The sequence below is a fragment of the Ursus arctos genome, unplaced genomic scaffold, assembly GCF_023065955.2.
Source record: "Ursus arctos isolate Adak ecotype North America unplaced genomic scaffold, UrsArc2.0 scaffold_14, whole genome shotgun sequence".
NCBI classification, from domain to species: Eukaryota; Metazoa; Chordata; class Mammalia; order Carnivora; family Ursidae; genus Ursus; species Ursus arctos.
In genome coordinates, this window is record NW_026622808.1 from 12,779,540 (window position 1) to 12,790,176 (window position 10,637).

At 60.3% G+C, this 10,637-nt stretch overlaps 1 protein-coding gene across 1 annotated transcript in view; it reads right to left on the reverse strand.

Annotated features, from left to right (window-relative positions):
• The window catches only part of SBNO2 (strawberry notch homolog 2), a 38,540-nt gene extending 32,212 nt beyond the window's left edge, over positions 1–6,328 (reverse strand). The window contains exon 1 of the mRNA XM_057311406.1: positions 3,584–6,328. Within this exon, the coding sequence (XP_057167389.1) occupies positions 3,584–3,703 (120 nt within the window). The 5' untranslated portion in view covers positions 3,704–6,328. The remainder of the gene's footprint in view (positions 1–3,583) is intronic.
• Positions 6,329–10,637: the final 4,309 nt, after the last annotated feature.

Here is a 10,637-nt window from a genome sequence, read left to right on the forward strand (position 1 = left end):
AGAGGCGTGGGAGGTCACTGTGCTTCTGTCTCCCCAGTGCCCCACCCCCACCCCAGCGCAGGGCTCTGCAAGGCTGCCAGTCAAGGCCGCCCCAGTCCTACTCCAAGGGGTGGCACCACACAGCCAATCAGAGCCCTCCTCGGGATCTTCCATGTACATCCAGAGGTGTGTCTCTGCCTTTAAAGGGCAGGCCCCTGGGACATGACTGACCTAGAGATGGGCGTCCAACCCCTACCAGCCAGTGCAAGCCTGCCTGGGCATCTTCCAGGTGGAGACAGAGAGGCTGGCTTCTCCTGGGGAGACACATGCCCCGGGACCTATAAGCCGATGTAGGAAGATAACACTTTTGCTAGGGCAGCAGATAAAATACAGGGTGTCTAGTGAAACTGGAATTTCTGATAAACAGCAAACAATTTTTAGGGATGCCTGGCTGATTCAGTGGGTTAAGCGGCCGACTCTCGATGTCGGCTCAGATCATGATCTCAGGGTCCCTGGGATAGAGCCCCAAGTCGGGCTCCACGCTCAGCAGGGCATCTGCTGGAGATTCTCTCTCTCCCTCTGGCTCTCTCCCCCAATCGTTCTCGCTCTCCTCTCTCTCAATAAATAAATAAGATCTTAAAAAAAAACAACACAGCAAACAATTTTCAGTGTAAATATTTCATGGATATACACATTAAAATGTCATTTGTGTTTACATGAAACTTAAGTTTCATTAAATGTCTGCATTTTTATTTGCTAAATCAGGCCATCCCTAGTGACAGTGACAGTCCTGGGGGTAGGTCTCCTCCTCCCGAGCTTGGCTCAGCCCAGCCAGGATAGAGGGGAGGGGAGTAGTATGGAGCGTCCTGGCCACACAGACCGGCTAAGCACACATCCAGCGTCAGCATGGGCTGGACCCAGTGTAGCCTGGCGGGGGATGCCCTCATGGCTGGAGGCCTGCCGGGTTCAGGCTCAGTATACACCCTGGGAGGGGTGGCCCAGCCTCAGAAAGCACCATGGAGAGCGCTCTGCCGAGTTCTGACAGCCAGAGGGGGCTCCGGGCCAAAGTCCACTGGGCTCTGAGAGGCACCAGCCTCGCATCAGGTCCACATCGGGGGCCCCCAAGGGCCCCTCCACTCCAGCTTCTGAGCATGTCTGGTCCCATGGGCCATCCAGGGAGTGTGGGCATCCTAGCCATTGTCATGGGCCATCATAAAGGGGGCGTGGCAGGAGCACGTCCCCTGTGGAACAGCCCCATCCTCGGCAGCCCTACCCAGGGCTCCTTTTGACCCAGGAATTCTGACTCAGAAGGACACCCTCGGCTTAAGCCGGGAGGGGGGAAATACAGTGGTGCTATTTATAGCGGCAGAAAACTGGAATCACCCCACAAGCCCAACAATAGGGAAACAATTAAGCAAATTATGGGATGCTGACAAGAAGGAATCCTGCAGCATTATTAGGAATGACGCTGAGACTACAGAATGGGGTGAAATTGAGCCCCAGGAACACACACACACCTACTGCCACGGGCCAGATGGCACGCGGGGAACAGGGAAGCATCAGCCACGATGGTGCAGACGGAAGTTCAGAGGGAGGCGGGGGGACATGGAGGGTCAGAGGATGTGTGGACACAGGTCCAACAGGAAGGGGAGAGAGAGGAGGTGCACAGCGGCATCTGGGGGCCTGGCCAGAGGCACTGGACGCCAGCCAAGAGCTGGACATGGTATCTTCAGTGGTAACTCATTTTTGCCCTCCCCAGATTGGGGTGGCTCACTCTAGTAACTTTGTATTCTATGCCTGTTACGTTAGGTTACCACGCGGGCACACCTGGACAAAGTGAATTCTGGGTCCATGCACACCCAACTGCTTTCCAACGCTCCAACTGCCAACCCGGGACGCCTCCTGATGGTTCTGGGCATTTGACCCCGAGCAGTGCCTGACCCCAGGGGCCCACTTCCCGGCTCCTCTGACACCCAAGCTTGACTCTCGCTCTCTCCGGCCACCTGGCCTCTTCCCAGCCTTAAGCCAGCAGGACCAAGGGGAAGGAAGCCGCTGATGCTTTCCTGAAGGAGGGCCCCAAGGCAGCCCCAGCCACCTGTACCCCTTGCTACTGTGCCCTGCCACCCCCTCCTTCCCCCCTCCTGGCAGCTCAAGTCTCCCTACTGAGAAAGAGTTTGCTTTTCTACAGCAGAAAGAACCCTGGTTCTGTGCCCAGAAAAGGCGGGCTCCGGGCCTGACTGGCTGCAGAACTGTGGACCCTTCGTGCGCTCTGCCCTATGAGCAGACCAGGCTGGAGCCTCCGTGGGTTTATTATCCACGACACTTTATCACAGCTGTTAACACTGAGCAGCAACTGACATGCCCTTTAGTAGGGAGCGGACAGACGGCTGGTGCTCCACCCAGACCAGCGAGTACTATTCAGCCCTGAAGAGAAAGGAGCCACCGAGCCAGGCAGACACGGAGGACGCTCAGCGGCACGTCCCTAAGTGAGGGCGGCCGGCCTGAGAAGGCCACACACCCCGTGGTTCCAAGTCTAGGACGTTCTGGAAAAGGCAGAACGGCGGAGGCGGTAAAAGGGTCTGCGGTGGCCGGGGTGGGGGAGGCTGATGGGGCCGAGCACGGAGGGTCGGTAGGGCCGGGAACGACTTGGTGCCACACTGCAATGGTGGGTCAGGGTCCGTGACGTTCGTCCAAACCCACAGGGTGTGCGGCACCGACAGCCCCGGTGTCACCTGCAGCCTGTCAGTAATAATGTCCTAATATTGGGGGGTCCCTGGGTGGATCAGTCGTTAAGGGTCTCCCTTCAGCTCAGGTCATGATCCCAGGGTCCTGGGATGGAGTCCCACAAGGGGCTCCTTGCTCAGCCGGGAGCCTGCTTCTTCCTCTCCCACTCCCCCTGCCTGGGTTCCCTCTCTCGCGCTCTCTCTGTCAAATAAATAAATAAAATCTTTACCAAAAAAAAAGAAAAAATGTCCTAATATTGGTCTGTCAGTTATAACAACTTAGCGTGATCATTAATGCAAAATGTTAACAATGGGGAAAGGGGGGTATGTGGAAACTTTGTGTTCCATTTTCCTATAAATCTAAAAGTGTTTAAGGCATAAACTTTGGGGGCACCTGGGTGGCTCAGTTGGTTAAGTATCCAACTCTTGATTTCGGCCCAGGTCGTGATCTCAGGGTCGTGGGATCGAGCCCCACGCGCAGCAGGGGGTCTGCCTGAGATTCTCTCTTCCTCTCCCTCCACCCCTTCCCCCTTCTCTCTCTCTCAAATAAATAAATAAATCTTAAAAGACGTACAGTCTGTTAAATTGAAAACAAAAAACCTTGAAAAAAATAAACGTCACGAAGGCGCCAGCCCTTGTCCTGCAGGCGAAGACGCGGCCCAGGCCTGAGCATCTCCCTGAGGGCCGGTCATGACCTTGGCAAAACCAACCTGGTAGCTCATGTTTGTGAGACTCAGTGGCAGCTGGGCACCCCCTAAGCGTCCTCCCTGCAAAGCTGGGGGCTGGGACATCCGCTCGAGGCCCTGGAAGGGGAGGCTGCAGCTGGATCCCCAAGGGTAGCATCCCACGCCTAGGCCGACCCTGGGGTGGCCAGCACTCACCTGGACACTGGACCCGCACAGCGGGGTCTGCAGGGGGGGCGGGCTGTATAGGATGCTGCCCGCTGGTGGGGGCTCATGCTGAGGAAACTCCCCGTCCATGGCAGGCCCCACTGCCAGCATCAGGTGGCTCCACGACCCAGGCCGCGGGGGCGTCTATCTGGGCTTCTTGCTCCTCGGTGGCGGCATCATGACCTGGGGAGAGACATGGCACATCCTGAGGTCACCCTGTGAGCCCCGACAGGCGAAGGCACACCCCCAGGGACAAGGGAGAGGGGGCTAAGGTGCAGCCAGGCCATCCCTGCACAGAGGGGGTGGGGTCAGGGCCGCGGGCCCTGTGTTCAGGAGGGAGGGTGTGAGCTGAGGCTCCCCAACACTCCAGTGTTGAGGGGCGCCCCTCTCGGTCCCCAGCCTCTCCCCAGGGACTGAGCATGCTTGAGCAGCCCCTCAGCTGCCAGGGCAGGCCCTGGGCTCAGCCCCCATGTTCCAAGCACCCAGGAGGCCCCAGCCACTGCCTGGCAGCCCCTCCTGGGGACACTGGGACTGGACTCCTGACCACAGGTCCCACCTAGGCATCAAGTGCCACCTGGTGGAGCTCCTGGCCACAAGGAGCAGTGCCTGGGGCAGAATGAAGACGAGCTTCAGGGACGGACCTCTGGGATGGCGGTAGCACTTCCAGTGTGGCCAGGCCGCCCCCCCACATTCCCCCCTGCCATCCACACGATCATCTCAGGCTGCCTGGCCCACCAAATAACAAATAACTGAGGCCCTAGGGGGCTGCCCTTGCCACCCACGAAGACAGCCAGGGGCCCTGGTGTGAGCAGTGGAGCCTCAGCCGATCCCACGGGCCTGGCTTTGTGACCCGGGATGTCTGAGGCTGGGAGGCAAAGTCCAAGCCGGCAAGCACCTCCAAGATGAGGGCCAACCCTGTCCCCCTGCAGCCAGACTAGGCCTACAGAAGGGTCTCTGGGGGAGTCGGGGCCAAGCTGAGCCAGGAAGGGGTAAAGACACACAGCACCCACTGAGAACATTCCTGTTCTTGAGGGCAGGCAGAGCAGGCCAGGAAAATGCCTCAGCGGCTGACAGATGCACAGGACTTCCCACACGATTTCCATCTGCCCCGTGGCCTGTGCCCTGGGCTCCCCTGGGCCCCACCCACCGCTGCTGGGAGCCCAGACCCAAGGCTGGCCAGCCAGCTCCTCAGGCAGGCAGTGGTTGAGGACATTAATCACCAAGGGAGGCAGGAAGGGGAGGCAGCTGCCACTCCCGGCCAAGCCCTGGATGAAGAAATCCTCAGGACTTCCAGTAATCACTGTCCGCACGCGGGCAGCTTATGCAATCCCTCAGGGGGCGGGGAGGGGCTGCCTTTACCCCGAGCTCCTGGCCGGAAAAGGGGCCCACAGGCCCGAGCTGAGCTCCGGCAGTGCGATGCGTCTGGGCCCTTAAGCCTTGCGGCTGCCCTGCTCAGCTGTGCAGGCTCACAGGCTCACACCTCTGCCAGGATGGCACTTCCCCCAGCCTCGGTGGCCCTGGCCTGCCCCTGCCTGCACACGTCGGGACCCGCTGGGACACAGGCTTAGAAGCCAAGAGTGGATAGTCCTGAGGTCCTCCTCGATAAACACACAGCTAATGGGTGCTCCAGGGTCTTGGCCATTCCTTTTAAAGATTCTGGGGTCATGCAGATGGGCCAAAACCCAGCTCAGCCTTCTGACAACTGACTATCACAGTCTGACAACTCAGGGGCAACTTAGCTCCTCTGAGCCCCAGTTTTGCTCATCAGGAGAAATGGGTTGTTTGGAGGTCCATGGGCAGGGCTGGTCAGGCATTCAGTAGAGCCCAAGGCCTCTGCAGTCCAGTGACTACTCCCTTCACTGAGGCCCCAGAAATCTCCTGGATTTGGGGGATCCCCCTCGAGGGGGCTCTGCTCCCAGCACCTGGGACAGGAAGCAGGCGGGAATGACCTTTATTCAACAGAGAAAGCTCACGTAGCTGACCACAGGTGTTGGCCGGCTTGCCCCCAACTCCGGGGTTCGATCACTCGCCCCTTCTCTGCACCAGGTGCTTGAGATGTGTCCCCCACCCGAGACCTCCTAGTAAGCCCTGTCCGTGCCCTGCCTTCCACACCCTCTCTTGGCAGCCATGTCCCAGAGCAAAGCTGAACCCCTTCCCACCACAAACAGGGTGCTTCCAGGCTCTGCGGCCACGAAGCCCCAGGCTGCTCCTTTAGAAAGTAGCATCTAGAGGCCAGGGAGCATGGTGGTACCCCCACAGGCAGCTTCCCCAGAACCCCAGAAGACATGAAAACACTTGTCCACACAAAACCTGTACACGCGTCCACAACGGCAGGTGTCACAACACCCAGAGAACAGCCAGCGCCGTCGGTGGGCGGAAGGTGAGACACAACGTGGTCTGTCCACGCACAGGCACGTGGTCAGCCGCAAACACGCACTGCCCCAGAGACGGGCCCTAAGCCCAATACGCTCACACACAAGGCCACACGGCGTGAGATTCCACATGGGTGACACGTCCAGAACAGGACCATCCACGGACAGGAAAGGGGCTTGTGGGGGGCCAACAGCCACATGATGGCTGATAGGGACAGGACTGCTTTTGGGCTGATGGAATGTTCTGGAATTAGGGGTGAAGTTTGTGTAACATTAGGAATATAGTGAAAGACACTGAATTGTACACTTCAAAAGAGCAAATTTTATGTTGCATTAATTTCACACATTGTCCACCACCACCCCAAGCTCCCAGAGGCCACCCTACAGAGCCCCCTTCCTCCGACACACAGGTCCAGTGTCCCCTCTCGCCACCCCGGAGCCTCCACAGGCTCAGGCTTCCTGTTCCCCCATCCCCCAAGGCACTGGGGGAGCCCCCTCACATATAGTCCCCCTTCTGTGTACCCTCAGGACTCCATCTGTCCCGGCCCTTTGCTTTCTGGCCTCTGCTGACCTCTCCCACCTCCCACTCCACAGTGCTGCCCGTTGCACCCTGCCCGAGCCCCCAAGCCCCCGAGCCTGAACGTGTCGTCCCCGGGAGTTCTAGGGGCCTCAAGACCAACCCCGGTGGGCACCAGGTGGGGTCTCAGGGCACGAAGGTACGTAACTAAGACCGTGCCTGGCTGGGTCAGAGCCCAGTGCTTGTGCAGTGGGCCCGGGGTGTATTTTTAGAGCATCCCATGATAGGTGAAGCGTGGGTGCTCACACAGGCCTGCGCTTCACAATCGTGGTTTACGTTCACACAATTTCCTTTTGAGATCAGGTTTTCGAATGAGTCATCATAAAAGAAAAAGAGCAAGGAATTAGTGGCCCAGACAAGACAAGCGGGCAGTGCAGTATGGGAAGAAGCCAAGGCCTGGGAGAGCCTGTCCCGCCAGACATGCCCCCAGCTGGCAGGCACCTGCAGGCACCCAGCTTCTCTGCTGACCCCCTCAGCCCTGTCACCCCAGCTCTGCCGGCTCAGCCCCCCCAACACTCTGAGCAGACTGTCCCGACCCCGCTGACCGCCTGGACCACCGGCCCGCCATTGCTTGCTCCCCCATCTGCACCCCACCAGGCCAGGATGAAGCCGCCCCCGGAACTGTGTCTCTGGGCAGTGGGGACTTGCTGGCCTCCCACTGGGCACAAGATGGCAGCCTCTCTGGCCACCCTTCCACCTGGCTCTGAGGGAAGGTCCTGGGATCCCAGGATGGGGTGGGGTGTGGGGGAGGCACAGTGGGGGGAGGGCAGGGGCAGAGGCCCCGGGGAAAATCAGAGGCCTGATTTGATGGGGCCCCAACCTGGCCAACCAGGACTGTCTGGGGAGGGCCTGTGCATGGACTCCACACAGAGCCGTGGGTTGGGAGCCACAGGTCAGAACCAGCCTGGGGCCGACCCCAGTGGGGGTGCCCAGGAAGGGACATGAGCAGCGGCGTCCCACAGAACCTTCTCTGCTCCCAGCTGGAGGTGCCCGGCCAACATGGGCTGTGCTGACGTCAGCAGGAGGAGAGACAGGCCGCCCTGACAGGGCTCAACGTGGGGGTGAGACCCAGCGGCCTGTCCGGGGGGCACCGGTCCAGAGCTGAGAACCTGGACTCCCAGGCCCTCCGAGGGGGCACATCCCCCCGCCCCCCACCCCCCAGCTGCCTCCATGGGTGTACTGGACCCAAGGACAAAAAGGAAGGGGAGGGAGGGGCTCGGGTCCTGAGGGAAGGTGGTATGGGGTGCCGGGTTCCTCCCTCATCTACTGACCACTGAGACCAGAGCAGTAGGCAGAGCAGTGAAGGGCGTGTGGGGGCCAGGCGGGGGGCTGAGCACCAGCTGGTGAGCGGCAACAGTGAAGGACTTGGAGGAATGGGCCCCGTGGTGCAGGGGGGCAAGCAGTGGGGCAGAAGAGGTATGCGGTCCCCTAAACTCACATCCCCTGGGAACCTGTAAACAGGGCCTCACTAGGAAACAGGGTCTCTGCAGAACAAATTAGTTAGGATGGGGTCTTACTGGGGTAGACTGGGCCCTAACGCAAAGAAATTCAAACAAAGAGGAGATGGCCATGTGACCACAGAGGCAGGCACTGGAGTGAAGCAGCCACACGCCGCCGAGGGACGCCTGGAGCCCCCGGGAGCTGGGAGGGCAGGAAAGACCCTCCCCTGGAGCCTCCAGAGGGAGCGTGGCCCTACCACACCTCGACTTCCGACTTCTGGGCTCCGGGACCAGGAGAGAATGAAGTTCTGCAGCTTAAGCAGCCCAGTGTGTGGTCAGTTGTTAAGGCCACCCTGGGACACTAGGCCCTGGCTGGAGCCACCCCAACCCTCAGCCCAAATCCCTGTGACCCCTGGGGGCTGGGGCGCTGCTGACCAGGAGCTCCGGGAGAGGCTTGCACCAAGCATGTAAGCTCAGATTTCTACAGAGTTCCCAGGGGGCATCCGGAATGCAGTAGCTCTGGGATGCCAAAGACAGGCAGGGGCCCTAGCACCCTGTGCACAGGTCAGGCAGGGCAAGAAGGGGGAGCCCCTCCATCTGGGACAAGAAGGACAAGGTGGGCCCACCCAGAATCCCCATTTAAGAGTGCAGCCGTCCAAGGGTTGGTTCTCCAGCTCTGTTCTCAATGTAGTAAAAGGTGGCCTGCAGGACCCCAGAGGCCCCCCACAGACCTGCCCCCCAGAAGCAGTGTCTCAACTGATGAGGGTCCTGCAAAACCTCCTGCTGGGACATAAAGGAAGTGCCGTCCTGGGGACAGGCACGGGGAAGGGGGGTAGAGGCCCCAACACCATAGGCCACGGCACAGGCGGTAGTCACACCAGGCTGGGCAGGGAGACCCCACATTTCTCCCACAGCAGACAGCTCCGTCCTGGACAGGCAGTCAGCACATGGCCGAATGCAAGCGCAGTAAGCTGACGGTGAACGGAGGAGGCCCTGGTAGGAGGACCACCACGCAGCCCATTACCCCAGCCTGACCCCCGAGAGCAGAAGCAGCAGAGCTCAACCACGTGGGGGACACACACAGGACCCTGCACGCCACGCCAGCGTTGCCTTGCTACCCCAGGAGCCGAGCGCAGGGACAGGCACATGCCAAAGACAGACCAGGCCCTGCAAAGCACACAGCAGGTGCCGGCACCCCTCACATGTGGCCCCTCACACGCGGCACGACGGCCAGCCCTCGGGAGCAGCTGCATCGGGGAAGCAGAACCAATCCGAGGCGGGTACGACTGATGGAGTGGCCGCAATCCCCAGGAAAACGTGGAGAGCCTGGAGCTGAGTTCTGGAGACAGATTTGCGGTCGCCTGTGACTCGCCGTCTGCCTCTGCAGTCAGTGCATCTGCCGGCTGTGGGCCCACAGACCCACCCGCTCCGCCAGGAGAGGTCAGCTGCCTCGGAGCAGCCGCTGTGACAGCCCCACGATGGGCCAGGCGGAATGCCATCCTCACCGCCCTACGGTGAGGTGGGGGCTGGAGCAGACCGCCCGAGTTTATGAGGGCACGCCAGAGGCATGCAGCCCTAGGGGGCCAGTCACTGCCTTCTGCCACCAGCCCCAAGGGCACAGCTTTAGGGGCACATGGCCCTGCACGCCCCCCTTCAAGGGCCCAGAGGAGATGGGGACAGAACATGGAGCCTCCTTGGTGACAGCTGAGGGCATCTGAGCCTGGTCCCGGGGGTCCCCAGATCCCCCCACTTCCAGATTTAGTTCAGCCTTAGCAGGGAAAGCCAAATGGTTTCCCAAGGGGGGGGGTACTGACCTGCCTGCCCATGGCGGGGACGGTGTCCCCGCTGCTGCACCTGCTAGACCACCCTCAGTGGTGGCAGACCTCTCAACCTCTGTCCACACCAACACCTCTACAGGCGCTGAGCACCTTCGACACGGCTTCTTCTGGGAAGCGTCTACTCCGGTCTTGTGTTTACTCGTGGTTTTTAAAAGGCATTATACACACTGAGCTTGTGGTCTCCTCCGACACCCACGTCTTCTTCCCCTGAGCAGCTTTAGGCCAAATCCCACTGGCCCCAGACTTCCTGGTCCTTTGACACTGAGGTGCCCTACTCTGTCTGTCCATGCAGAGGGTGGTGTGTCCCCCCTGGAGCTTGCGGCCATCCCTGCTTGCTGTCCAGCTTGCTTCAGGCTGGCTCGCAGGCCACGTCTCTCTGCCTAGCCCCTCAGAGCCCCGAGCAGGACAGGGGCTGCTGCTGCCCACGGAGCTGGGTCACACTAGTCCTAGGTGAGCGGCCTGACCAATCAGCACCCCCTCAGCCTCCTTTAGTCCAGCCTGGTGCCAAGAATATCACAAGGGACCTTTGCCCAAACCCAAAGACAGCTGGTGTCCTGCAGGAGGAGGAAGACTCCTCCCGGCTCTGGGCTGGTCTCGGACACAGCAACTGTGCTAGACAGTCTCACGTGCTCCATCCCTAGTGAATGCCAGCACTGGGCTGGACCCTGTGCCCACCGCCAGAAAGAGGGGCAGAGGCCCCCACATCGCAGCAGCAGATGTGCTAATGGACCCTGGGTCCATCTGTTTCTCCCGTGGCAAACGACCACGACTCGGCAGCTCCTGGTGGCACCCCTGGACTGTCTCGCATCCCACAGGCCA